We start from the raw sequence: 26,796 nt of genomic DNA on the forward strand, positions 1-26,796 counted from the left end.
TGACACTTACAGCGTCAAAGTTGTACTGTATCAACATTAGGGCCCTTTTGGTTGAACAGGGTTGCAAAGGCGCCTGGATATTGAGCACATCATTACATTGCGATTGCCACATTGACACAACGATGGTGTAAGTTGATACTTCTAAAATACGGTATACTGGACAAACCATGCCCACGAACAAGCGTTTGCCTTTTTGCATGCCAAGAACCCTAGGGGGGTCTATACAATTTCCATGGCATTTGGTCACACAGTTCTACAACGAACGACTCAGAAACACTCCGTCTGCTGCAGCTGCCACTAAGAATCATATTAATGGGAGCATTCATGCCACAAAGTATGCCACACTTCATTTGCTTAAGCTTGGCATGGGCGCACTAGCACTGATGTAAAAAGGCTGAAACATTATAATCATACCCCAAGAAACATGGCTCAGGCCAAACACTTAAACGCTCAAAAGCACTGCAAAACTGCTGACTTTGCCATAAAATGTCAGCTTGCAAGCCTTGTCACTGCGTATGGTTTTCTGTAAGTACCCATTTACAACTGAAGGATGGCACATATTATTATTGTTATCACACGCTTTACCTGCCGAAGGCAAGGTGCGTCTGCAGACAAGCTGCATGTAAAGGCTGCCACAATCCTACCCCTTGTTGGACTCGCCAGATCCAAGCAAGACCCAATCATCCGTGGGCACGGTGCTCAGTATTTGTACCGCCCCCCGCCAGCCGGGGCCAATGGCACCGAAGGATGGCACATAGCAGCACTTACAATGCAAGAGATCATGATGCACTAGGATAACTCTATCTACCATTTCAGCAAAGATCTGACATGAATAAAAATTGACGAACTGAGCCAGAAATGCTGTTACTTTCTGACCACTTGCGCCATGCGATCCAGCTTTTATAATGTAGCAAACTGAGGTGAAGGACTGAAAAGAGCCTTTCTTCTGGTTCTCAAACCTACTGCTAGGGCCTCCACATTCTCTTATCGGGAGACTGGCTCTCAGCTGATACCACGAGCCAAGACAGTAAAAAATACCAATTTACAGAAGACACAGTATCTAGCTGACATACCAACAGAATGCCTTCTCCGGGAGCGCGGTCCAGCATCGTTTCTTGCGCCTCTTTCCCTGCCCTAAGGCGCCATCACACTGCTTGCATCCATATAGATGTCTATCGTGTCAATCTTTGGGGGACTAGATTCTGCTGAGAACCCTCAGAAAATGATAAATCCCTCCGATCAGACTCGGTCCATCACATTGTCGACACTGCTGGCTTGCGTGGCATCGGGTGTTAGCCTATGTCTGACCAGCGGGTGCCTGGTTGTAGCTGCAGCGCACACAAAACAATATCAGCATCGTTGCTAAGTGTCAACATCGCCATGAGCATCACTTAGCCTTGCACTCATGACCTCAGAAAGCACACAAAGCTGAGCATGCAGCACATGCATGGATTTTAGAAGCAAGGGCCTGCAACGTGCTGAGTGCCTGTGCACTCAATTTGAAGCACAATCCTGGCTTTGTTCACAGCTCGGGTGTTCAGACAGGAATGCGGCCTCAACACTCTGAATGAGACACAGGGAGCAGGAAAAACATCAAATGGAGGCCCACGAGCCCTTGCAACACCATGCAAGGATGCTGGGCTTTGGGCAGTGGATAAAACCCACCGGGGGAATAAAACGAGGAGCTAAAGCCGCCGGTAGGGTCGGTGGATAGTTTTGATGCCAGTGTGGTGCTGCTAGAGCGCCTGTTGAACCAGAAGTGAACGGCCAGCATCGAGGCGAGTAATCCCAGCACAAGCCCGCTGCACAAGCCCACCTGCATAGTAACCAGCAATATTTTCAGTCCAGATAACAATGATTCAGGTGATTGGAAAGCTTGAACTGGATATGCAACCTCCGCTGGAAGAGTAGAGGGCCAACGCCCGAAGGGACATTGGATGGGCAAGTGCACACTGCAATGATTTGAGACGGCAGAGCGACGATTGAACAAATGAGAAAGCATTCGTGAAGAAAGAAAGGGCTGTGATGAGATGCATCATCAATACATTTGCACATCGGACCAGAGGCACTCAACAATGCATTGTCGATGAGGTTCAGTAATGTAGTAGTAATAAGGGGCATGTTCGCACCACACGGACCATGATATCACATGCACAGTGCACACTGACGATGTGAGGAGGTGCGCTCAGTGATTTGAGTTGACTAATCTTCACGTACTGACAGGCATGTGCGCAACGCAAGGGCCATGACAGCGTTGAGCCTGCCGACTTAGCGGTTTGAGAAAACTAATCATCACATAATCAGAGGCATGCGCGCACCCCAAGGACCATGACAGCGCTGCGTCTGTCCAGGGCGCCCTCCGGCGATGCAGCGGCGATGACGGCTGCGGCGACGGCCGAGTGCGTCGAGACCGGGACGCACTGCTTGCACGGCGGCTGCACCGGGCATGGCACTGCGCCGCACCGCACTCAAGTAAGCCACAGGACTAGAATGCTAAGGGTGTAACATCCTACACCCTAGCTATATCAGTAAAAATCAATGGGGATAATAAAAAAAGATTAAAATGCAGGACAATTGCACATGAGGCACTGCGTGCACGGCGGCTGCACCGGCATTACGCGCAGAAATGAAGCATACAAAAGCACCCATGCAACAGAGGATAAGATAAGTTCTGCAAATTAAAGGACCCCGCAAAGCCTGTAAAGGTCTAGTCACACAGGAGAGGTGTCTCTTCCTTCCGGAATTCCCCGCGCCTGTTTCAATTTCACGGGCGGTTTTGTTCTCATCACTTCAAGCACGCTGACAGGAAGCAAGAGGTCAATGTCCCCCAGGAGGCACTGCACTGAACAGTGATCTCAAAGCTCCGTGTTGCGCAGCAGCAATGAGATAATACTATGTGTATGAAGGTGCGCACCTGCTTTGATGTATGCGCTCTTGTCGCTGCAGTTGCCGTCCAGGATGGGGTCGCAGCCCCACGGCCGCCACGTGTCCAACTCCAAGCCCTCCACGCTACTGCACGTCACATCAGTGCCACGTCAGCATCATGTCAGCACGTGCCAGTGCCATGTCAGCAAATGTTACCGCCACATCAGCACCATGTGAGCGCCGCGTCAGCACCACCGAGCGCCACATCAGAAATACAGAAGTTCCAGATGTAAGGTATCCCTTGAAACTGGCATGCAATGGGCAGCACTTGAGTATCCACGCTGTCACTACCTATACCTGCATGTCACTTCTAGCTGATGTGCCGGATAACAGTGCAGATCCCCCCACAAAAACTTTTTTGTGTTGAGTCTGCCGTCAAGCTCGCCGCCACAGCCATAGCTTTTGACAGGCAACAGGCACCTTTGTCTCTGGACCCTAAGGCCTCGGCTGCCCTTCAAGCGGGGCAATATATTACACGACATGCAAGGCAGGGACGCTTGAAGACAGTCCTGACAGTTTGGAAAACTTCCCAAACAGGCTCTGGCAAAGGGCAGAAAACAGGGACACACCTTACTGGTGACAGCTTGAGAGCCAGCACTCCGTGCGCGTCCACCAGCTCCGTCAGCTCCCCAGTGTATCGCCCCAAATCCCTCTCTTTGTACAGGTCTCTCACCACCACCTGTGCAAGCAGTTATTAGAATTGCTCCGCAAAGCTCTTGTAGCACTCTCTAGAATTACATAAATAGCCTCAAGAGGTAGATCCGCATGTCATACAGCTAGATCAAAGCAGCCGTCCGGGCAGATTTGGGGCAAGAACCTTGTGACCATGTCCACCTGAGATACATCCTGCCCTGTTGGTCAGACTTGAAAACAAACGTCGCATGTAGTAGAAATCAGGTCCTCCTGCACCAAAGAGAGCACCATGGCCAGCAGCAGAAAGCCAGGAGCAAGACACACCCAGCCGCTCTAAAGATCTCTGATATTGACGGAGTGGTTTAGTTGCATTTGATGTGTAGGGGTGGGCATGATAGAATGTTGTTCGCACAGATTGAGAGCCATCCTGACCTTCACTGCAGTCCAGTCACGATGACCCAGGGGTCACGTGCCAATGTATCACATGGATGCCAGCAAAAAGGAAAGTATTGCGGTAGAATTTATTGACAGGCACTCAGTACTCCTTAAAGGATATCTGATGCTTGAGAGATTTACCTGCATGTCTACTGGGTAGCCGATCATGCTCCAGTGCAGCGTCATATTGTGCTCCTCGAATTTCTCCTCCGACGCAACGTGGCGATTGAACATCACGACTGCCCGAGCTCCCCCTAACAACGGCGCAGCCCACACCTGTGAAGGTGTGTGCAAAAAGCTGAGTCAGCCGTGAGTCAACAGTGAGTCAACAGTGAGTAAGAAGCGGATGAATCCCCCACAACACACGTCAGCTGCAAGCGCCAATGTGGCATGCGCTGAGTCGGCAGAACGCCAAAGTTGGTGGCTGATACATGCACGCCCACAGAATGGAATTGTCCCACTTGCTTGCAAGGTAAGGTGGTTGATGCACTGGCAGCAGGTCCGCTCAAATTTGGCGACCCACCCCATGCGAAACTGGACAAAGCATGGCAATGTCATAATTTTGGGTGAGAAAATTACAGAAGATCACAAGACAGTGGGTCTAATTTTCCTGGCCTTCCTGGGCAGACCCGGGAGCTCTCATGACAACAGACCCATTATCTAGTGCCCTCCATAAGAATAGGTGAAAAGAGGTCTTGCAATTGTCCCCCGGTGTAAAGCCTGCCATTGAAGAGGAAGTTGAAGGAAGGAGTGACTCACTTCGTAGGGGCCCTGTTTCCAGACGCGGTCCCCCGCGACTCCCAGGGGGTCCTGATTGATAGCAATTATTTCCCTGGATTTCAGCAGCAGCAGATCCTCCTTCTTCAGCTTCCTGCCGTGCCACATCAGAATTATCAGCATCTGCCTTGCATGTTACGCGGTGCATGTTAAGAGGTGATTCTGGCAACACCGATAAGGGGCAGCCAACTCTGCATGCCTTTCCAATATTGCCAAGGTGCCAGAATTAGGAAAGTCTTCCACCTGGATGGTGTAAGAACTTCACTAGATCCTCAGATATAAATTGCGCCGAACCGATAATAGGTATAACTGACAGGTCAGTGCCATGCCGAGAGCATGGCATGTCAGCAGTAGACATCCTGTACGCTGGTTTTACTGCATTTCGCGATGAAAGGCTTCAAGTTCTTAGACAGAGGCTCCGTGTTTGCAATCACACCTGAGGTCCGCTCCTATGAGCAGCGGCGATTTGATGAGCGCCCACAGCGCAAAGTGCGACCGCTGCTCCGTGTATGTCAGCGCTTTACCCCCCGGGTCCCCCACCTGTAAACACAGCACACACCTTTCACTGAGCACATGCATCATGGGTACCACAACTCAGCCATCCTATCAGCCATAGACAGCCTTTCCTGAGACATATTCTTGCAATAAGCGCCGCAGTAGGGCATTCCTCTCGATGACACGGCAGCTCCTAGAACAGTGCAATACGAACGTGCATGCTCTAGGCACTTCCTGCAGTGTGCTCTCAAATCCCCGGTCTCGAGTCCAGGCAGCTTTATTAATTGAAGACGCCCTTCGGGGTTTCACCCATTGGAAAGACCATTTGCAGGGTTAAGGGGACTAAAATTAGGGCCAAGTTCACATTTAAAAGCAAGACTCGCCTCCAGCATGTCTGCATCGTTAGGGTTCTGGTCTCAAACATTAGGGTCCAGGGGTGTATATCAGGATGAGACTTGCCTCCAGCATGTCAGCATCATTCCATCCCCCGGGCCCGGCGAAGCGCGCGAGGCCGGCCGTCTCATCCAGATTCTCCACAACGTCCGCCCACGTTGCCTCTATCTCCATGCTGATGTCTTTAGTCGTGCGCCATGCATGCCCAACCTGAAAGTGCGACAAACTTTAGGTATGAGAATGAGAAAAGCAAGGCAAAACCACCCATGTGGCCCTCTCCAAAGGCAAGACATGCCAATTGCAAGCGTGCAAGGCAGATGCATGAGAATGGCAATGTTTTCCTGGTATTCTCACAGACTGCAGAGAATCTCCTCGCTTGCTCCTTTCAAATGAAGAGGGGGGTGGCTACCCCACACTTTGCTTGGACTTTGCTTGGACTTTGCATGCTAGTAGCCTAGGAGTCTGCACAAGACGCAAGTGCACCCAATTCGGTGTTTCGGTGCAAGAAGATCACACCTCGTGGCCATACACCCAAGGGCTAGACACGCCCCACTCACACATTGAGAACAACATCGGTCGCCCCGTGGCATTCAGTGCATCCCTCATGGCCTCGTACCGCGCCCTGACACTCATCTGCACACATACAAAGAAGCCGGTCAGGTGACAGATTACAGAGCATGGCTTCCCTATAAAAATATGTCATCTGTGGCAGTACACTACCGCTGACGATGGATTGCAGGGTATCCTTTCCTCGCACAAAGGACGTATGCATGTGAGAGCCTACTCGGCCCTTGTCACACATGTCTGTAGGTTGAGTGGGATGCAGCTTGCCAGCTATGACCTCCCTGTTCTGGCATTCAGAGTGTTGCAAGCAGTGAGAGCCACAATGTTCTTCAGTGGAGGGCTGCTTGCCAAGGCCTAGAATGTGCGGACCCCTCGCGTAGTAACCAAATGTCAGGAACACTGCAGCTAGGAGAAAATGGAAGAGGCGTGCCTCTTTAACAGGTGTTGCAAAGCAGTTGTCGTACTTCAGGAAGTCCACACCCCACTCTGCAAACACCTTGGCGTCCTCCTTTTCATGCCCCAAGCTGGCTGCGAAACGCGCGCATGTCATGCTGCCAGCATCGCTGTACACCCCAAGCTTCAACCCTGCCACACATCAAATTTACCTCAACATAATCTCAATTAAAACATATTTAATTCAAGTCAGGGATATATGGCCCAGTCCCCCTGGACATGAGAGCCTGGACGCCAGATGCTGGGTGAAAAGCCCAGGGCATGACCCATGCCGGCCCGCTCAACCTTGGCTGTTGCATGCCAAATGCGCTGACTCGCTGAGCATATAGGCAGCTGCAACTTTGGTAGTGCCTTCAACCTGGACACTGGAAGGGGCCCTGCCCTGCCAGCCCCTGTTGCTGAGCAGACATGTGGGAGCTGTGCAGTTTCCGCATGCATCAGCGGCATGCATGACAATATGCCATTGGCCCAGCGCTCTGTACTATAGACATTGGCAGAGTGGGAACGCATGATTTGAGGGAAAGGATGGCTGACCTTTGCTGTGGAGCCAGTCGGCCAGGGCAGGTATGCCAGAAGGGAAGCGCGTCGAGTTGACAGCCATGGGCCCCTCGACTCCCCTGGTCTTCATGTTCCAACCATCTGCAGCAGCATTAGAGTACTTCACTTTCGGTCGGCCTTTTTCTGGTGATGCACTTCCCCTCCTGCTTCCTTGAGGTTCACGTCACACCTGTGATGAGCCAGTGACCCAGACATAACACAGGGTGGGACAAGCTACAAAGGACGACGCAGCAAGTGCCTTGTTTTCTGTTAAAGTATTGCAACACATCTCCTTGCTGAGCTTTGAAGATCGTGCAGAATGGCGTTATATAGCACGCTTTGTGTGAGATCTGACAGGGACATTGAGCCCGTGCCTAGGGTCTGAGATAGCCAATTAAGAGAATTTTCCCCCTGTTCGCGTTGAGATCATGGGTCTAGACAGTCGATACTATGTTACAAAACGATAAATGAACAGAAATTGGACAAGCATGCATTGGGCTCACCGTCCAGGTTGAAGTAGTTGTATCCTGCTGCTGCCAGCCCCGAACTGATCAGGATCTCGGCAGACTCTCTGACCATCTTCTCATCGATCTCCTCGTGGAATGCATTCCAGGTATTGTAACCCATAGGGGGCGTGCGGGCGAGTCCATTGTCCAAACAGTACTTTGTCGGAATGAAGGTTGCAAGGCAGACCACGATTGCAACCGTGGCCCGCTTCATCTCGATGACTTCACATGCCTGATTTTCATTACTAAAAAAAAATCGCTGCTTTGATGTAAAATCACATCCGCGGGTGATTCACAACTTCCGGAATGTGTTGGCAGATAGAAGATCGATACAGCTTCACCCCTCGAAGCCTATAGACTTGGGTCTTTACTCGGGTCTGTTTGGGCTTGTGCTACTGAGCCCTATTCATCCCACAAGCCTGCTTGGTGCTGCGCGTATTACAAGGGGGGGTTTGGGGGGGCGCAGCCCCCCCAACAAAGCACTTTGCTGATCCTGTAAGCTTTCCATGCACAATGCTCCAACAGACTTTCTACAGTGGAGAGGGACCTGAGAAGGAATGAGTTCAGCTGACACCACCAGCTCTTCATCCATCGGTCACAAAATGCTCCTCGACTATTAAGCTTCAGTTCTTTCTTCCTCTTCTCTTGATGTCAACAAGGACATCCGACAGGTCGTCTCGTCTCGTTTCGTCTGGGTGGAGAGCGGTCGCCCCTAGTTCCCATCCCATCGTGCGGTGAGGCCTCTCTGACAGGGGCCTCTTTAAACGGAAAGAGCCAGCATATTCAGCTCATTTTTGCTTTGTGATGTCAGAAAAGGGTCCGTGCATCGAATTCTGCCGAACTCGCCTGTACCGTCCCATACTCAATACATCGATCCAAAGTGGGGTATATATATGAGGTCGAGAGGTGATAGGTTGTCCTTCGGGACATCTGATAAAATTGGAACGATACAGAGAAGATTAGCATGGCCCCTGCGCAAGGATGACACGCATATTTCGAGAAATGGTTCCAAAATTTTTTGGCTCTTCTAACGGGGATGCCTCTGCAACAAGCAACTTGCAAGGCCCCGAAATCAGCTCTGTTCTGTTTGGAATACGCATTTTGGAAGAAATTCTTTGCAAGAGTTTTTAGGGATATCCTTTAAAGACTTTGCTGGCATTTTGATAAACTTTGACTTTCCGTATTGGGGGGGCTGCGCCCCCCCAAACCCCCCTTTATCCCGTCTCCCGGGAGGAGGTGAGCGCCTGCCTTTAGCACCCGCCGGGGGCACGTACGCCTTGAGCTGAACACGTGAAAAGTATGATGCGGCTTCTGCATGCTCTCCACGAGGTCCAGCTTGTAGGCACACGGCCCGACGCGCTCCTCCACCTTCAATTGAAGGGTCCAAGCCAGCGCGGCACTAGCTTCCTGCTACCAGCTACTAGCTTCCTTTTGGCTCTTCTGACGGGACATATATGTAGCAGCATGATTTACATTGAGCACATTTCACCACACTGATCATTGAGGTATCATCATGGAGCACAGTCAGCAATCACACTCTTCATTGAGGTATATGCTTAACATGCAATTTGCACCAGCCACTGATTGTAATACCGTTCTCACTTTGGGCATTTCTCTCACGTTTGGCATCTCAAGCGCATTGTATTGCAAGCCAGCATGCTGACCCCCAAGCATGTCTCTCTGATGCCTATATCTATGGATATGCATGACGACGACCAGTCCTATAGGACTTAGCTAAGTCCTAAGAGCACTTGGCGCTCACTGGCGAATGACACCTTTTCTACCAAACACACTGCCCGGAGGGCACATTACCAATCCCACACCTCCAAAGCTAAGAACCTGGACTTTGACGCTGTCCAGCAAACTATACTGATCCCATGCCATTTGACCCTAGCCAGACCAAACAGGCCCGGGACTTGAAATGATGCCGACCGACGAACGCTTGCATGTTACTGAATCCACACCATTGGGACAAAGGACAAGACAACACCACCTGCTCAATCCATACTATGGATCAGGTTGCCTAGAAGGTTAGCACGCTGGTGGGGCCGGGCAGTTACAGAATATCATGGCTATACATCAAAAGTATTCTCAGTTCACACTTGCAGAATCCAGATTCATTGCGAAAGGTTAATTCAATGCAAACTCTCACTTGTGCCGCATGTGCTCAATGTTTCTCAAAGCATTGTCATACAGGGACCTGCAGAGTTCCAGTCCAGTAGAGTCCGTTAATACTCTCTCCAAGGTATTGTTATAACACAAAAAACTAATTATGTACACGTTGACTGTCAAGTCCCTATCGAAGGCCACATCGGCAAAGAGGAAGTGGATGCCACACAATCATGAAGAGAGGAGGATCGCAACCTCTGTAACATCCAGCATCCGAGCTCTAGATGTAGCATGTGGACCCCCCCGAGTGCACGCACACGGGGGATGCGGTTCCGCACTGTGCGTGCCCGGTCCCCCAAAGCGCAGTGAATATAAAAGGCGTGGCTGCTAAAAAGAGGGTCCTGGATTGCAATTCAGACTCACTTCCTCGGATGTTCTATCGTCAAACATTCGTACTGTTCCTGTGCGGGTGAGATACGAAGGCGGGGGCAGGGAAGAATGATGGAAGAGCAGGGATCATGGGCATGATGGGGAAGGTTACCTACACGGTACCGCCGAGATCTGCGCTTCAAGGTGCCTTTCTTAGGTCGTTTGACAAGGCAAGTCGTACGTTACTGCCAAGTTGCTCTACAGGTTGGTCGCCCTGTCAGGTTCTGCAGTTTCATCATATAGCTGCAAAGAATCTCAAACACTGCAACAAGAGCACTGCACTGATCTGACATATCTTAGTACATGTACAATCCTATGCATGTCAGGTGCCAAATATGGCTGCTGTTCGAATTGTATTGATGGAGCACGAGACTGGCCCTGCACTGGATGATGACATTGTAGAACTGCGGTAATCACAAATGAAGAGAACAAGATCTCTCATGCATATGCTGTGCTGTCACACAGGTGTTTGATGTCTGGAGGCATGGGTGTTGATTGCGGCGCCATGGAGGGGGCTGAGGACCAGAGGAAAATTGTTGTGAGAGTTTCAAGTGGACCCCAAGTACCAAGGTAGGCTGCTCTGCACACCTTGTCGCAGTTGAATGAGCATACATTAGGAGACAGCGCCCATCAATGATGCGTGGATGGCGCTGGAAGCTATCGAAGCAAAGTTGCATCAAGAATGAGCGCTGCTGTCCACCGTGCTGAGCTTTGGGAATGTTGCCTAGGCTCGAGTGCGTAGCAAATCAGAGAGAGGGTCGGCCGCGCAGTGGAGTACTGATTGACCTTTGGACACCAAATTATGCCGAAAAAGGTACTTTTCTTGTGTTAAGCAGTGCCAAGATAAACCCAGATCATTCTGTTGGGGCCCCAGCACTTGAATAAATCGCTTCAACTGTGCACTGTTCTAGATGTGTAGAAGGGGCTGCGCTAGGCTTGCATACGTTTTGTGTGCATTACCACCCAGGGCAACTTTCTTCAGACAACTTTGGGCAACTGTTATTATCACACCCCATCTGCTCATCGCCGCACACCCAACTAATTTCGCTGCCTGCAGGCACCCCTCGTCGTGGCGTCGCCTGCGGAGGAAGAGCGCCCCTCGGGGCCCGGCCAGTCCCGGCGGCTAGCATAGCAGGCCGCAGCCGGCATCGTCGCAAAGGTCACCAATGCGGTCAAGACAGGTCACCAGGCTGGCGATGGATTCGTCCCGTGCATCATTGTCCTTCGCAGGATTGGCTGTCAGCTCTTCCACGTCCCGCCAACCCAGGCCTGAGAGCTCGTCCTTGTACAGGTGGCGGTTGAAGGTTGGGAAGCAGCTCTTGGCGCAACCGATTGCGGCAATGCAAGACAGCTGCTAAAACGGCTGTTTTAGCACGATGCAAGACAGCTGTTTTAGCAGCTGTTTTAGCACACCGCAATCGGTTGCGCCAAGAGCTGCTTTCCAACCTTCAACCGCCACCTGTACAAGGACGAGCTCTCGGGCCTGGGTTGGCGAGACGTGGAAGACCTGACAGCCAATCCTGCGAAGGACAATGATGCACGGGACGAATCCTTCGCCAGCCTGGTGACGATTCGCGTCTGCACTCTCTGCTCATCTGACTGCAGTTGTAAATTGCTGCTGCGGGCCCTGTTCTTTGGCCAACATGCAGCACCCAGCGTTGTCGAGGACGTTCACCACTGGAATGGTTAACAATCCTTGCACAGGGGTTTCGTTATTGCAGGCTTCGTCCATGTTCAGTGAATTTATCGGAGTCGTTCAATTAGCATTGTCTCAGCGTTTTCACCGCATTCGCACCATGTCTACTTTGGGGCGACGCCGCAGTACACGGCTGAGTACCGGGCAATATTCCAGCGGGCGCTTGATGGCGAGGCGCTCGACATCCTGCGCGAGGCACACACCAAGTAAGTCTTTTAATCTAGAACCCCGGGGGGGCTCTCTCTGATTGAGGGAGTAGTACGGTGGGTCTTGCGATCTCTAATACCTGAGATATGCAGTCTAGTTGGTAACAGTTGCGTTCCTGGAAGGCCAGGGGTATCGGATATAGAGGGGTAAATATCCGGTACAGGGAGTGCATGAGGATTTGGTACTTGAGATTTGATGAGTTGTGATACAAGACCATGCTGCGGACTTTTGTAGGCCCTATAGGTAGCTACAAACGTGGCTGCAGACGAGTGCGTGTATGCCCTAATGGCCATTGGCTTTGGGTTTGCCGACCTGTATACTAGTAATACATGTCAGCAGTGTGAGGTGCCCGAGTCCAATAAGCGCTCACATAGCACACAGTTCCTAGGAGCAGGTAGACCACCACAACTCTTCGTATTTCTTGTAGTAGTAACTTGAAGTCCAACCGAAGTCCGAATCAAGAAAAATATGTTGTTTGTCTGTTGCATGGTGTTCTAGGAATTAGAGAAAGTGGAAGGATGAAATCAAGGCAGAGCGAGTGCGAGAAAATCTTGCAAGTACATACAGGAGATGCCTTGCAAGTACAAACAGCAATACAATGTTCTAGGAATGCAGCAGTTACAACTCCACAATCACTGGCGCGTCCTCATCGTCGCTCTCTCCTGCCAGCTCCCCAACGCTAAAGCTCCACCCCAGACCAGCTTCCAGAACCTGCTGCAGTCTGCTGGCCTCTGCCTACAATTCAAACACCCAACACTCTTCCCTCTCTTTCGATATCTGCAACTTAAAACTCTCCTAAAACCCTTAGTTTTCAATGCTGCAGCTTTCACACACAGTCAGGAGCGCTAGCGCCACAGCAAGAGTGATGGGAATTAGCGACGGTTCTATTTGGGCTGGGACATCACATGCAGTGCAGTTAATGTACAGTCACAAGGCCTGTTAGGACAGCCCAAATCGGCAAAATCTTTGGGGGTGTACAACACGCACAATACAGTACAACAATCTCGGATTCCAAATATATATTTTTGATATAAGTGTCAAGTCCAACAAGGGGTAGGCTTATGGCAGCCTTCAGCTGCAACTTGCCTGCAGGACGCACCTTGCCTCTTGGCAAGAAAAGCTTGTAGTAATATTAATAATAATAAAATAACAAGTGTCAAAAGATGCGCACCTGCAGCTGTGGGGGCACACGGCCGCCGGCGGAGTGGAGCATGTCATAGAATCGAGCAAAGAGGCGCTTGAGGAAACTGTCAGCCAGTAATTCATCCGTCATGGGCAGCCCCAACGGGCTCGGCTGGGCAGCATCCGGGCCCCTGCAAAATAAAGATTGTCCCAAATGATCAGAAAGAGTATTTTTGTTGGTATTCTACCTGCCAGAAGGCAAGGTATGCCTGGAGAAACTGCATTCAAAGGTTGCCAAAATCCTAATCCTTGATGGATCCGCCAAATTCAAGCAAGACCCCACTCCCTGGGCAAAACAATGTATGCGCCGCAATTCACTCATCCAACGCGCACTTTGTGGTATGAGGCATGCCTCCTCCCATGCACCTTGCTCTGCAACTGGAAAGGGGCCTAGGATCTGTTGATCATTATTCAGCCCTCTTCCAAGAAAATGCACAATAACAATTATTCTAAAGGCTTGGATGCCGTTGTGCTGCCATGCTATTGTGCCGACAGCCCACTGGCTAGGAGAGGCCCATGCAAGGCGCTGAAACACTATTGTGGACAAGCAATGATGCTGCAGGGACTTCTTTGGCCCAGTGACAGGTTCCACCTGGCAGGAAGAAATCCTGCAGCTTCAACTGTGAGTCACAACTGCAGGGGCCCCCCCATCAACCACTGGTCAGCCGGCACAACAGGGCACTTGTCCTTGAAGCTCGCGTTTCATCTGCTTCAGTAAAGATAACAATCAAAGCACCCGTGCTGGCCCCACTAATGCAGACAAAGTTGTTCTGCATGCTAGCCATGCTCACCAGTGGCTTGCAGTTTCTTAATTCCAGCTCCTGGATTTTGTCCTGCACCAGCTTCCAACTCGAATTTGAAATCTGCGGCGCACCTGGCGGATGCCAGTCAGTGCTAAAGCTGGGTTTGAACACTTGAGCCTATCCTTTATCTGCTACCTCTACTTGTTGCGCCCATTGCATCCACTTAATTCCGAATTTAGTCATCAGACTTGAACTTTAAATTTATTTCACTTCAATTCTGAGTTTAAATTCAATGGCGCACCTGCCGGAGGCCAGGCAGTGCTGAAGCTGGGCGCGCACGGCGGCGAGTAGTTTCGAATAGAAGCCGGGGCACGTCTGCAGGGGCGCTTCCTCGCATGCGAGCGCCAGGTGCAGCAGCGCCTTCCACTGCCCAAAGGACTCCAGCGAGTGGCCCAGCAGAAACGCCAGGAATGCAAACTGCGCAGCCACAAGTACTTTTAAGCTTCAATCTGACTTGGCGCATCAAATATGTTTACAGATTCAAGCCCGATCATTCCAGGAGAATGGCAGAATGCGCAGCAACAATCGATCGATATTATTATTATATATCAAGAGTCCTTAGAGTGGTATACTGTGTCTGTGGACGTGGCAAGCATAGCTGCAAGGGCGACCACGGCTGCAAAGCCCAACGCAGAAATTCTGCAATGTCTTTTTAGCATGACAAGGATGGCAAGAATAGAGATGTTTGCACGGTAAATTCTGATCGTGCTGAATATATGTCCACCAGACTCTGTGTCAGGTCCCATATATTGAGACATGCAAGGGACAAAGGAGGGCCCGAGGCATCCTTAAAGCTACATGCCTGTTAACACTTGCGGGACATGAACACCTGAAGCTCGCCCAGCATGATGTCAGCATCGCCGCCGTACAGCTCAGCGATGACCTCATCCAGGAGCCTGCTCTTGTCCAGGTTCAGCTGCGTCACCTCCTGTGGTGTGAGCCCTGTACCCTGCAGGGCATTCAAGACCCCGTTCGTGCTCTGTATCAATGATAGCAAAGTACTTGACAGGCTGCCTGCACACAAGGGTGCCTGTTACATGTGCCTGAGATTGTTTCACAGTGCAAAGCACAGACAATGGCCCATGTGATGACATGCCATGAATTCACGCTATATTGAGCAGGTACGACTGTTGAAAGGAAAGGATAAGACAATTCTTACCTTGGCGTTGCGCGGTAGCCGCGTGTAAAAGCAGCGCCCAACGCCCTTAACAGGCGGCGGGGCCGGCGGCCGCCCAGAGGCTGAGGCCCCGGCCTGCTCATCTCGCGCATCTGCAGCTTCCCCTTTACTGGAAACTGCCTCCGCAGCTTCTGGATAACATGCACAAAACCAATCAGGAGGGTCTAAATCAGAGGAGCACCTTTCGTGTGCCCCAGTGCATTTCCCTTCGAGGGCCCATTGAGTATGGATGGCATCCTTCTCCTTGGTGCTCTGCGATCTCCTGGAAATTCAATCAATGAGCACATGACATACTAAGAAACAAAGGCCAGCCTGTCGGTGCGGTGAGTGTACTAGGCACGGCCTCCGTGCTTTCACAGCGAACTCTCACAGGATAGCACGACAGATTAAACCTTATCCATCACTCGTCGAGCAAAACCCTGAAAATGAAGGGGGAGTGAGGTAATATTTCGCGCACCCTGCATGGCAGCCTTGCTGGCGAGCTGCTCTGAGAGGCGCGCCTCCGCGGCTGTGCGGGGGGCCAGCAGGGAGGGGTCCGCCTCCGCCGTGACGCAGATGTTCCCTCCTGCCACCGGCGAGAGCCGCTCGATGACCCCTGAAACAAGGGGATTGCAGGGTCAGGGTTTCTGCGCTGGCTTTGGGGTCTGCGCTCTGGGAGTCCCACCAGTAGCTCGCTGAAAAAAGCGGCTTGCAGGTTCAGGTTTTGTCAGTAACAGGGAGGACGGATCATGAGGATGTAATCATGTTACAGATCATGGGCAGCTGCAAAGAATGCAGTACACAAAACACGGTAAACCCCAGCGAAAGATGGATGATCCAGGGTATGTGCGCTCAGCATATGCTTGTCCAGCAGGGACAGCAGGGACATGTAAGCTGTGCGCAAGAAAGAGAGTAGTGCAGTAAGTAAAGGCGCGAAAGACCACAAACGCAAAACTTGACTTGACGGACTGTCTCAAAAGGGCGGACCTGGCGTGATGTGGCCTGACAGGCTCTGCCAGGTGGTGAAGGATGACAGGTCATACGGCGCGAGGTACGCATCAAAGTCAAAGCGGCGGACGCCCGCTGCCAAACGCTCCACCTGCCAACGCAAAAATAGCTTTGATCGGAGTCACATGAAACATGACAGAGCAGCACTTCCCATCCTAAAAGACAGCGTTTCATGCGATGCCTGCCTCAAGTACTCAAAAGCTCTATAATTTTGCTTACTCTGAAATGGGTGGCATGCTTCAGCAGAGGGGTTTCGTTTCAACATGGACGACCTGTTGGGGAACGAAAAGAGATTAGTGCCGAATCACCTCGTCCGCGTCCTCTATAGGCAGCAGCAGCTCCTCTTGCGCATCCCACCGCCGCACCACCACCGAACGGGGGGCCAGGTGCACGAAGAATCCCAGTGTCGGGGCAAAATCCGTGCCACTGCTGCCGCTGGTGGCGTTGCAGGAGATGAAGTGTGGCCCCGGTGGCAGCATCTTCACTCCCTTGAACCTGGGGCCCACCACGAAGGTCTGCGCGGTCCAAGACAGCGGCATGATCAACACCGCAATACCCTTCAAGCTCTGATCAAAGTGATATTGCAGCATTGAGCCGGTCACTAAGGGCCTGTCTGCTGCAGAAAGCATAACTGCTTCCGTGTGGGATGAGTGCACCGGATTGGACTGTGAACTCACTGTCAACAATTCTGGACCAGTGGCCTCGAAGTGTACCCAGACCAGGTGTGAGGAATGGGATGTACAACGTGTCAGCGTCTATGGACAACGTGCCTCGATCGAGGCATATAGAAAGAAGAATGTACCTTTGTTAGGCTCACATTTAGGCTTGTATTGAGCACTCGCCCATCCAAAGTGCAGCTTCAACATGAAGAGTTGTCTGACGCAGCTTGCATGGTATGTGGCATACTTGCAAGAGATCAATGTGTCACTGTGGTGGTGAGCAAAGCTCGCCCACCTGCTGATCGATGCCCACGACTGTGCCTGCAGGCACATCCAGGAGCAGAAGTGCGCCTCCCACCTCAGCAAGCTCCTTGGCTCGCTCAGGGCTGATGTCAACGCTGTAGGGCGCCTGTCTTGCCATGTCCGTCCGAACGCGCCGAAAAGTGCCTATAGTTTTCCTGAATAGGAAGGATGTGGTGAGTCTTAGAGAGCACTCATCACATCCATCTATATTAAATTAAATTATCTTGATCAGAAACATGCAATGACGTCGCTCTCCTCCATTTATTGTTCCGCGTGGAACTAAAACTAGCAATAATCTTGAGCATGAGAGAATCGGTACCTGCAGATCACAACATCGGAATGCTACACATGATCCCGTTGACCTGGAGCATCTGATCAAGACGTCATGATATGATGCAAACTTTCCACGGGCAACGTTATTTCTGCTTCAGCACTTCGACATCGTATTAGATCTTTACTCTGCTTGATCTTGAGACTGCAGACATGAAAGACAGCTGTGCGCCAGGAGGCGCACGGGGCGGTGACAGATGCGGAGCGTCCACGTGGCCGATCGTGTGACGTTACTCTTCGATGAGGTGATCCCTGGTGGAAGCCTGGTGCAATTGCGTGGAACACAACAATAGTTCCTGCGCTAGTGTTGGAATAGTATTGATCTCATTGGCAACCAGCCTGCGCAGGACACAGCTTTTTGATTGCTAGTCGTGAAAAGGTCAGTGCTGGGCATTAAGCGAGGGTTGAACCTGAGAGTGGCGAGGCAGTGGAGGAGAGCGGGAGAGGGATGGTGAAGGGCGACGAGGCGGCCACCGTGCCGTCCTCGGCATTTTTCGTCGAGAGTGGGGATGTAGCAGACGTGGAGCAGGGGTTTCGCAATGGATCGGAGGGTGCGAGCGGCGCTGAGGCGAGGAAAGACAAGGCAGAGCTGCTTTCCATAGTAGTCAGCAGGCCTGGAGCGGACGTGCAGCTCATGGAGCCCGTCCCCAAGGACAAGCAGCTGACTCTGGACTTCCCCAACATCAGCGCCTGGGTGCCCGACCTGTTCGGGCCTAATTCCACTTCTGGGAGTGGTGGGATTATGAGCAGTACCTGGAAGAAGCTGACGAAACGGAGGAGCACACGGGATAGCAAGGCCAAGGAACGGCAGGTGAGATACACTATCAAACGTTCTCATCAGATTCAACTACTTGAATTGTCCCTTGCACTTTTCCGAAAGGCTGAAACATCCTGTCAGCTACATCTTGAGCACTTGTCAGAATACTGGAATCTATTTAGCGGCGTGCAAATGCTCACTGCTGTGGAAGGGTTCATCCCAAGCACTCATGCATCATCGTATCGCTAGTCATTAGGCAACTGTCTGATGCTATTGTTCATGCAGCATTCGGGGCTGCACCAGCCTAGACAAAAGTAGAAGTCGAAGCTTTCTATGTGGCGATTGTTCCTATCAGACTGCAAAGGACATAATCCATCTGATCGTTGAGTGCGTGTGCCTACAGATCCTCTTTAACATCTCGGGGACTTGTCAGCCTGGGGAGGTGCTGGCGCTGATGGGGCCATCCGGCTCAGGGAAGACGACTCTGCTGAGCATCCTCGGTGGCAGAGCCCCGACGTACGTGCCCCCACACTTCACATTTACCCTTTGGTCTTAGCGAATTGTGTGTAGTGTTCATGCACTGTGTTGCCCGTGCGATGCAGCCCTTCTGCCTTCTTTGTCCATCTCTCTGTCTTCATCGCTGTCTTCAACATTGTGGCTTGAAGTGATCGTCGAAGCAGCGCCTTGGGGTGCACATGTGAGTTGCCTGATGCATGAAGCGCTGTGTCTTGCCAAATGCTGAGGGTGTGCTGTGCGCATGCAGCGCCCTGACCATGAAGGGATGGCCCAGCTTCAATGGGGAGAAGCTCACCAAGCGCGCCAAGCGGCAAGTGGGCTTCGTGCTGCAGGTGTGGCTCTAGTCCATTGAACACATTCATCCCTTACTTTGAATCAGTCAATACTTCTGCTGTGGTGTCCACAACATGCAGCAAGTTATTTTCGGAGTCAAATGACTGTGCTGGCCCATTTTATTCAAGTATATATACAGTTCATGTCTGTTTGCGCGCATCTGACCAAAATATCTGGTCATTGTCACAACTTTTGCAAATAGAGAACACGCTCTACTTCTGTTCAGGGAGTGATTGGCATATGTTGGTAAAGACATGACACACTGCTGATGCTGTGTTCAGGACGATCTGCTGTACGAGACGCTGACAGTGTTCGAGACGCTGTACTATGCGGCGATGCTGCGGCTACCCTCCACCATGACATCGGCGCAGAAGTGCGAGCGGGTGGAGAATGTCATTCTTTCCCTCGGGCTCGACAAGTGCCGCGACACCATTGTTGGTGAGCGCCCCTTCCATACCTCTTCTCATGGCTTGACACCCTTACTGCATAAGAAAGGCTGTGTGGTTCTATCCATCTTCCCAGATGCTTCATTACAACGCCTGTCGCGAGAAGTGCAGTGTAATAAGTGGCATGCATCGCAAGCTTGCCTGCCGCAGCTGTTGGCGCTGTCACGCCGGTGCCGAGACAGATGTTGTACTCATGCCCTTGCCCACCTTTCCTGTATCCTCCTGCCTTGGAACACACTTGTAGGCCTTGCAAGAATGACTCTAAGCTGATCTGGGGGTGCTGGCAGGGGCTACAGCCGTATTGAAACTGACGTGAGGGGTTATGTGATGGCTGCAGGCGGCTTCTTCCGGCGCGGCATCAGCGGCGGGGAGCGCAAGCGCGTTTCTGTAGGTCACGAACTACTAATTAATCCCTCAATCATCCTTTTGGACGAGCCCACCTCTGGGCTGGATTCCACCACAGCCATGAACCTGGTGACTACTCTGTGCCAGCTGGCAGCTGGGGGCCGTGCAGTGATCACTACAATCCACCAGCCGTCCTCTCGCCTCTATCAGCAGCTCGACAAGCTGCTGCTGCTGTCTGACGGCCACGCCATGTACTACGGTGCGCGCACGCCCCAGACTGATGCGCTATCTCTGCTTAAGCCCTGGTTGGCGGGGGGCTGCACAACTACTGTGCACTGTGCCCACGGCTGATTGGGTTATGCTTGGATCTTGCAATTTTAACAAGGGGCAGGATTGTGACAGCCTTTACTTGCAGCTTGTCTGCACGACAAGCTTGCCTCTTGGCAGAAAAAGCGTGACCCATAAAAGTGTCTGCTTTGATGCGCTTGCCGCTGGAGGCTCGAGTTGTGGAAAGTAGTATTCTGGGGCCAGGGTCACTGACTTCTGCCAAATATCTGTGCAGCAACACAACAACAGTGCGCTAGCATGCAGAGCAAAGCACTCGTGTATTGCACACAATCAGAGGCGCAGTGTCATGTGCCACCATGTGCGCTTATTTTTAAAGCACTCAAACACTAAAATAGTCAGAGACTATGTGCTGAGCCATTAATTCCTTGCCTATATTGACTGGTGGTTTTGGAACGCTCTTCATTATTGCGTGAGGTTGATTGTTTCCCGTGGTGTGAGCAGGCAACGCTGGGCTGGCAGCGGAGTGGTTCAAAACGCTGGGCTTCACGATGCCGTACGGAGTCAACATGGCCGACTTCATTCTGGACGTGGCATCCGGCGCAGTCATATCGCCCAAGCTGGACCCTGAACAGGCGCAGGCGCACCTCATCGAGTGCTCCGAGCGGTGCGTGCCTGGACATTTGAGTTTTAGGTTTTGAGTTTTAGGTTTAGATAGATTTGAATTTAAAAATGTTCGATTTTGACTTTGCCACTCTCTGGCTCGTGGCAGCTGTTTCCCGTTCTGGCGCCAGCAATGACTCACTGGCTCTGAGCCCCAGTCAGTCTCAGCCGCTGGAGCTGAGTCATGCCGCCTGGCACTTCTGGTGCTTGCACAACTGTCTTCCACACCAGCATGCAAAGAAACTGGATTTGTTAGGACAGGGCAATGAGTGCAGCTTTCCATTCAAGTGTTGCAAATGATCTTGTGTTGTGGGGCAGGTATGCAGCCGTATTCCCGGAGGAGGACGGCTACAGGCGGGCGGAGACTCTGAATGAGGACGTCCTAGGTACTAACCTGTGGACAGCTGCCAGGGTGTGTCTTCGCGGCCTCTCATGCACCTTGCATAGTAGACTTTCATGACTGCTGCAATGCATCAAGTTGGGAACAAACTTCCTCTGTACTCACCGCATGAGCCCAGAGGATAGCAGCATACATGGGGTAAATTTTGTGAAGGCAAACAATTTTCTAGTGCTGTGCATATATTTCGTGCCTTCATAATTGGGGCAGACCACGCCTGTTCAAGTTTGTCTGGGGTCATACAGCATGCAATAGCGCACGTAAAGTGCCACATCTTTTGAAGACGATTATGCATTGTGTGCGTGGCATGCGTGCAGAGTCGGAAGAGCCTGGCAGGACTGCGGCCGGCGATGTCATCGGTGGACTTGTCAGAGGAGCGCCACAGCGCCCTGTCACCCTCGCTCTCGTCATCCTCGTCAGAGGGTGACGTTGCGAAGGTGAGGCCTCCTGCTATAAGCAGACGCGTCACCGGAACACCTGATTGTTCTTCGAAGCATGTTGTGTGGCATGCGGCAAATGTAATCCCTCTGCTTGCTATCATCAAGGCCTTCTGCTGGGCCTTGTACTGTGGTGAGGAGGATTCACCCGACCAGGGAACCTTTTCTCTCGAGAGTGTTGTGAGGCATGTGACAACTGGAAACATGCATTTTTCAATGTCTTCTGGGCCTGCTGCTAGAAGGGGGAGGTCCCTTACCAGGAACTCTTTGTTTTAGAGTGTTTTGTAAGGCATGAGAACATTGACGACACGCTGTTCAGCATGGTCCTGGAGATTTGTTGTTAATTCACTGGTGGAATGGCTCTACGGCTTGTAGTGACCAGACCACAACTTCTCCTTGAGCCATGCTTCTCTGTGTGTCTCCTTTATGTGACATGCCATTTAGGCTAGCTCATATCCTTAGGCTGCACTGGGTATTGCTGGGGTCTGGCCAGTCCAACAAGGGGAAGGCTTGTAGAGCCTTTAACAATAAGGATAATAATAAGGGTACTAATAAGGGTAATAATAACATCCTAGGGCTGCATTGCGGAAAGTCGCTGATGTGTCGTGCATGCGTTTGTGCCAGGCGGGCAGCGCAGGCGCGGCCAAGGGCAAGCTGCAGCCGGCGCGGCGGTGGGGAGCCAGCTACTGGACGCAGATACACATCCTCTTCGCCCGCGCTGTCAAGACGCGCCGCTTTGAGTCACTCTCGAGCCAGGACTTTGCGCAGTTTGTCATCGTCGGCGTGCTTTCAGGTGGGCTCCTCTATTTAGCCTCTTTGATTTGCATGCATCTCCTGCTGCCCTCTTTTCACTGTTTGTTCTCGTTGCTCTAAAATTTTTGCCTCTTGTATAGCCTGTGGCGAGGAGTTCTTCTGTTTGCTTGCATTGCTCTGTTTGATCCCTCTGTTGCTTAGTCCTGAGTGTGGCCGGGAATGCATGATCCGCTCCATGTCTTCAGAATGGTTCTGACCTGAGACCAGCTTCCATCTGCATGAGACCAGCTTCTGTCATTCTCGGTCGGCCATACACTTGACAGTTCAACCTTTGCATCATGCACACCATACGCTAGCTGGGATGTATAGGGCCTTATCAGTGGCTTCAGAGTTGCTTTTGGGGACAGATTGAGCTGAGCACATGGAATTCCCCTATCGTGGCGCAGAAGATAGAATGGAACGCAACACAGCCCTATTCAGCTTCACGTTGCATTGCAACACTAGCAATCAGACTCTCCTATGTCGCGCTACCATCTGGCCAAATTTGCAAACTACATGCTGTGCCCCTTTGTCAGCGTTGAACGCTTCAAGGCATCGTGTCTACTGACTGTCTCTGTATGGCATTTGTAGAATTGTTGCTCTGTTAATGTTCAGTGCAGGGCTGAACTGCAACTTACGCATCTACGCAAATTGCGCAGGGCTGTTCTGGTGGCAGCAGGGGCGGGGGGACACGGTGCTGTCGGCGCAGAATTCCAACGGCCTGCTCTTCTTTGAGATGCTCTTCCTGGCCTTCCGCTCCATGTTTGTCGCCCTCTTCACCTTCCCCAGGTGCGCCCACCCCTTGTCCCCTTCTGGGCCTCTCTTTAGGGGGATTAGTGTCCCCCTAATTTGAGTACACAGCAATTACTGAGTTGTAGCCCTCTCGGTTGTTGACCCTGCTCTCTTGGAGTTTATTATAATCCAATTGACCCCAAGGCACCAGCTCTGCCTCTTTAGAGAAAGAGGTATGCAGACATCAAAGCAGAGCAAGCGCCAGCAAGTAAGGAGAAAGTGCTGCTCGCAGCCTTTTTTTTCTGGGGTTCTGCTACCTGAGAGCAGAGATGAGGGGAGATGGTCTTGTAACATCACTAAGGTTCCAGAAATCTTCGCCAAAAGTGACCACTGCAACTCTGTATTGATAGCTAGCCAGACAAGGAGAAGCTCATGTTGAGGCTTGAAATGGAGGGGCCCCCTGTGTCACTGTGCCCAGTGCTTTGCTCACATATTCTCACAGGCGCCTACAACTACTTGCATTTTCTTTACTGTAGATGCTGTAAGGGGTGTGAAACAAGGAAAAGTGTACAATGCGTGTGCGGTGATTTGCAGCTGCCTTGCCAGATCCTCCTGAGCTGTTTTTATAGTTCCTGTCCTTTTCATCGTCCAGAACTGACAAGGGATTTGTTTGCTGCTGCAGCGAGTTCAAGATGATGCTGAAGGAGCGCGCGAGCGGCATGTATCGGCTGAGCGCCTTTTATTTCGCGCGCACGGCGTCCGACCTGCCGATGGAGCTCACCACCCCCTCCCTCTTCATCTTCATCATCTACTTCATGGTGACCCCCTGCCCCTTAGTGGTCGTGTGAAATTGAGTCATCCATGTGAACCATCAATATGAGTCATCGAGCCCTCTGCCATGCACTGCACTGCTTCTCCCCACTTGTTGTTGAGCTCTGTGCAACCCATGCACATTGCAGTTTCAGCTCCATAAGATGAGGGATTTGTGCAATTCAGGCAGGACAACCTGCCTGCATACATGCATGTGCTGGTGCTATTGTGACCGCTACTGGCCAAATATATTTCTGCATGACCTGATCCTGGTAATCGCTCATCCATGTCACAGCATGCATGATGTGCTTTCATCAAGATTTCCACCTGGTGGGTAAGATAAGAAACCCCGACTCACAGCAGGTCAGATGCAAAGGAGAAGCAAGCAAAGATGTGATGCAACAAATATGGTCTGGCTGACTAAAGTGCACAGTCTGATGTGGCGTTACCTCTGTCTGCAGGGGGGTCTGCGGCTGACAGCTGGCGCCTTTTTTGGCAACTGGCTGGGGACCATGCTGGTGACGCTGGTGGCGCAGAGCTTCGGGTTACTCATCGGCGCAACTGTAATGGAGGCCAAGACCGCGCAGACCGTAACGGCCGTCATCATGCTGACAATGATGCTGGTGCGTGCTCTTTTCGCCCCTTCAGGGTTTACTCTTGCCTCTCTACAATAGGAAAGAAGCCCCTTCAGGGTTTGGATATCATTCTTGCCCCTATGTGATTTAAAGGCAGGGGGAACTTAAGACTCCTTTAGTCTTTAATACCCCTGATGAAGGGAGTGCTGCTGATGGCGACTGCTAGTGATGGACTCGCGTTGGAGTGTTAGGAGGTTCGGAAATGTGCATAGCTTCATTCATTGAATTTTGCATGCGCATGGCAAGCACCCATGATTGATTCTTCGGGAATTATTGAGCGTGGCACCAGTCCCAATGTCAACGCAGCTAGCTTTTTTTGTGTACATCTGCCACAAATCTATCATTCTCAAGTTCCTTGTGCAAAGTGGGTGGCCGGCTCCTGCTGTTGCAGTCTATGTCTTCGCTGGAGGGCTGACTACTCTTGCACTTCAAAATATTCATATAATGAGGAGCTTTATTTGCGCGCAGGTGGGCGGATTTTATGTGACAACGATCCCGGTTTGGATAGCGTGGCTAAAATACCTCTCCTTCATCTACTACGGCTACAACCTGCTCTTGAAGATTGAATACGTGGACCGTACACTGTACGACTGCTCAGGCTTGATCCTGCCAGAACCTTCGACAAACCCCTTGTGCACGCCCGTTCCCCCTGGAGGGCTCCAGGGCAAGCTGCATCTGCAGGTATGCTTTTGAATTCAAATCCGGCAGCTGCAGCTCTGTTGCATGTCCTGTAAGCTCTCTATTGGTCTGCCACATTTGAATGTCTGGCAAGACATCTGTGGCCGGCATGCAAGTGGACTAGCAGGTTAGTGCAATTTGGGCTTTAAAGACATGCGCTGGTTGTAGCACTCTTTGTGAAGATTGACTTGCAGCATGTGTTGGGCTACTCACCTAGCCATTCAATGTTCACATGTCTGCCACAAAGCACAGTACAAATAAAAACTTGTATGAGCGGGGATGATGTGCATGCAGGAAAATACGGAGAACTGGCTGTGGGAGCTGCTGGTGCTCTTTGGATGGCTGGTCTTCTTCCGCTTCCTCATCTATGTTGCTCTCCGCTTCAAGACTGCCGCACCCCAGGCCAAGTCCATCTTCTGAGACCCCTGTGAAAGGGATCAATGATGGCTGTGAGCTGCACACCTTGACAGATTCTTCATGAAAGCTGAGGATCTCAACGTGGGTAGTAATGTTTTGTACGTTGAAGGTGCACGTTGCAAGTGCGGTGGCCTCATGGGGAGGTATATCAGGGTGTATATCTAGGGCAAGATGGGTATTTACAGTTGGCCAGAAGAGGGGCCTTTCTCGACCTAGCGGCCATGCTGCCAGGCGTTCAGGAGCTCGTGGCATAGCAACAAGAACCACACAGCAATGGCGGCTGCCAGCGGTTGAGGCTGACATGCAGTAAGGGGCATGAAATGCTCGACCAGTGTATCTTTGCCCAAGCAAGCTCAAGACAGTGTGGCACAATGCTGTCCTGGAATACCGGTCGAGACAAGTGCCAGGTTTGCTGTGGCAAAATCTCGCCGTCATTCGCAGCTGCGGCCTGGCGGCTGGCATTCAGTGTGGAGCACAACTTCATAATGGATTGCATATATTATAGTGAAGGAGTGCGACGCGCAGTAGACAATCGGGGAGTGCTTGTGCTTGACTCGGCGATCCTTTCTTTGATATGACTCCACGGCAGAGAGGTGGCACTTCACTTGATCAGGTGTTAGCAGGAGACTCCATCCATCAAGCCTGTGAGGTTGACAGTAGGACAGTGAAACTGCGCATGCATGCGCAACCAGCATTGAAACACATGTGTGGCCATGGTGAGCTTCTGTGGTGCTGCAAGGCCCCGGTCGCTTGGAGCCACACGTGCTGACGCTCACAAAGCACTCAACAGCAATTTGATTGTTTCCAATGGAAGGTACAGATTCAAATTGGGAGGCAAGATTCTCCCCAACAGACAGGGGGCCTTAGTTCTCTGAAAGAGTTGGAGACATTTGAGAATAACAATACCTTGCTGCAATTGATAGATCTTTTCTTGGGTTGAATAATGGTGCGCA

General features: G+C 51.5%; 5 protein-coding genes across 5 annotated transcripts; 3 read left to right on the forward strand and 2 right to left on the reverse strand.

Annotated features, from left to right (window-relative positions):
- Nucleotides 1–76: 76 nt before the first annotated feature.
- On the forward strand, nt 77–1,006 carry COCSUDRAFT_33311 (hypothetical protein). The gene has a single exon (XM_005647026.1). It carries the CDS (start codon nt 551–553, stop codon nt 791–793), a length of 243 nt encoding a protein of 80 aa, XP_005647083.1. The 5' UTR covers nt 77–550; the 3' UTR covers nt 794–1,006.
- Nucleotides 1,007–3,379: 2,373 nt separating this feature from the next.
- Nucleotides 3,380–7,932, reverse strand: COCSUDRAFT_16143 (Melibiase family protein; the record flags this gene model as incomplete). The annotated part of the gene is made up of 9 exons (XM_005647027.1): nt 3,380–3,604; nt 4,135–4,269; nt 4,753–4,864; nt 5,207–5,288; nt 5,721–5,868; nt 6,175–6,291; nt 6,662–6,807; nt 7,210–7,314; nt 7,716–7,932. The coding sequence occupies 9 exons, from the start codon at nt 7,930–7,932 to the stop codon at nt 3,380–3,382; spliced, it is 1,287 nt and encodes a 428-aa protein (XP_005647084.1).
- A 2,808-nt stretch (nt 7,933–10,740) lies between these two features.
- Nucleotides 10,741–12,607, forward strand: COCSUDRAFT_66275 (hypothetical protein; the record flags this gene model as incomplete). The annotated part of the gene is made up of 4 exons (XM_005647028.1): nt 10,741–10,794; nt 11,314–11,369; nt 11,691–11,820; nt 12,079–12,607. 4 exons carry the CDS (start codon nt 10,741–10,743, stop codon nt 12,160–12,162), a joined length of 324 nt encoding a protein of 107 aa, XP_005647085.1. The 3' UTR covers nt 12,163–12,607.
- Nucleotides 12,608–12,777: 170 nt separating this feature from the next.
- On the reverse strand, nt 12,778–17,388 carry COCSUDRAFT_63693 (AAR2-domain-containing protein; the record flags this gene model as incomplete). Its single annotated transcript, XM_005647029.1, has 9 exons — nt 12,778–12,894; nt 13,331–13,472; nt 14,386–14,561; nt 14,974–15,093; nt 15,304–15,452; nt 15,779–15,916; nt 16,288–16,399; nt 16,617–16,823; nt 17,263–17,388. 9 exons carry the CDS (start codon nt 17,386–17,388, stop codon nt 12,778–12,780), a joined length of 1,287 nt encoding a protein of 428 aa, XP_005647086.1.
- A 1,369-nt stretch (nt 17,389–18,757) lies between these two features.
- Nucleotides 18,758–25,846, forward strand: COCSUDRAFT_16269 (hypothetical protein; the record flags this gene model as incomplete). Its single annotated transcript, XM_005647030.1, has 11 exons — nt 18,758–18,873; nt 19,121–19,205; nt 19,488–19,644; nt 19,990–20,256; nt 20,784–20,937; nt 22,355–22,572; nt 23,231–23,360; nt 23,986–24,121; nt 24,575–24,736; nt 25,217–25,318; nt 25,733–25,846. Coding segments are annotated over 11 exons (1,641 nt in total), but the record flags the coding sequence as incomplete, so codon positions are not given.
- Between the last annotated feature and the right edge of the window lie 950 nt (nt 25,847–26,796).

Source organism: Coccomyxa subellipsoidea (genome assembly GCF_000258705.1).
Source record: "Coccomyxa subellipsoidea C-169, whole genome shotgun sequence".
In the NCBI taxonomy this organism is placed as follows: domain Eukaryota; kingdom Viridiplantae; phylum Chlorophyta; class Trebouxiophyceae; family Coccomyxaceae; genus Coccomyxa; species Coccomyxa subellipsoidea.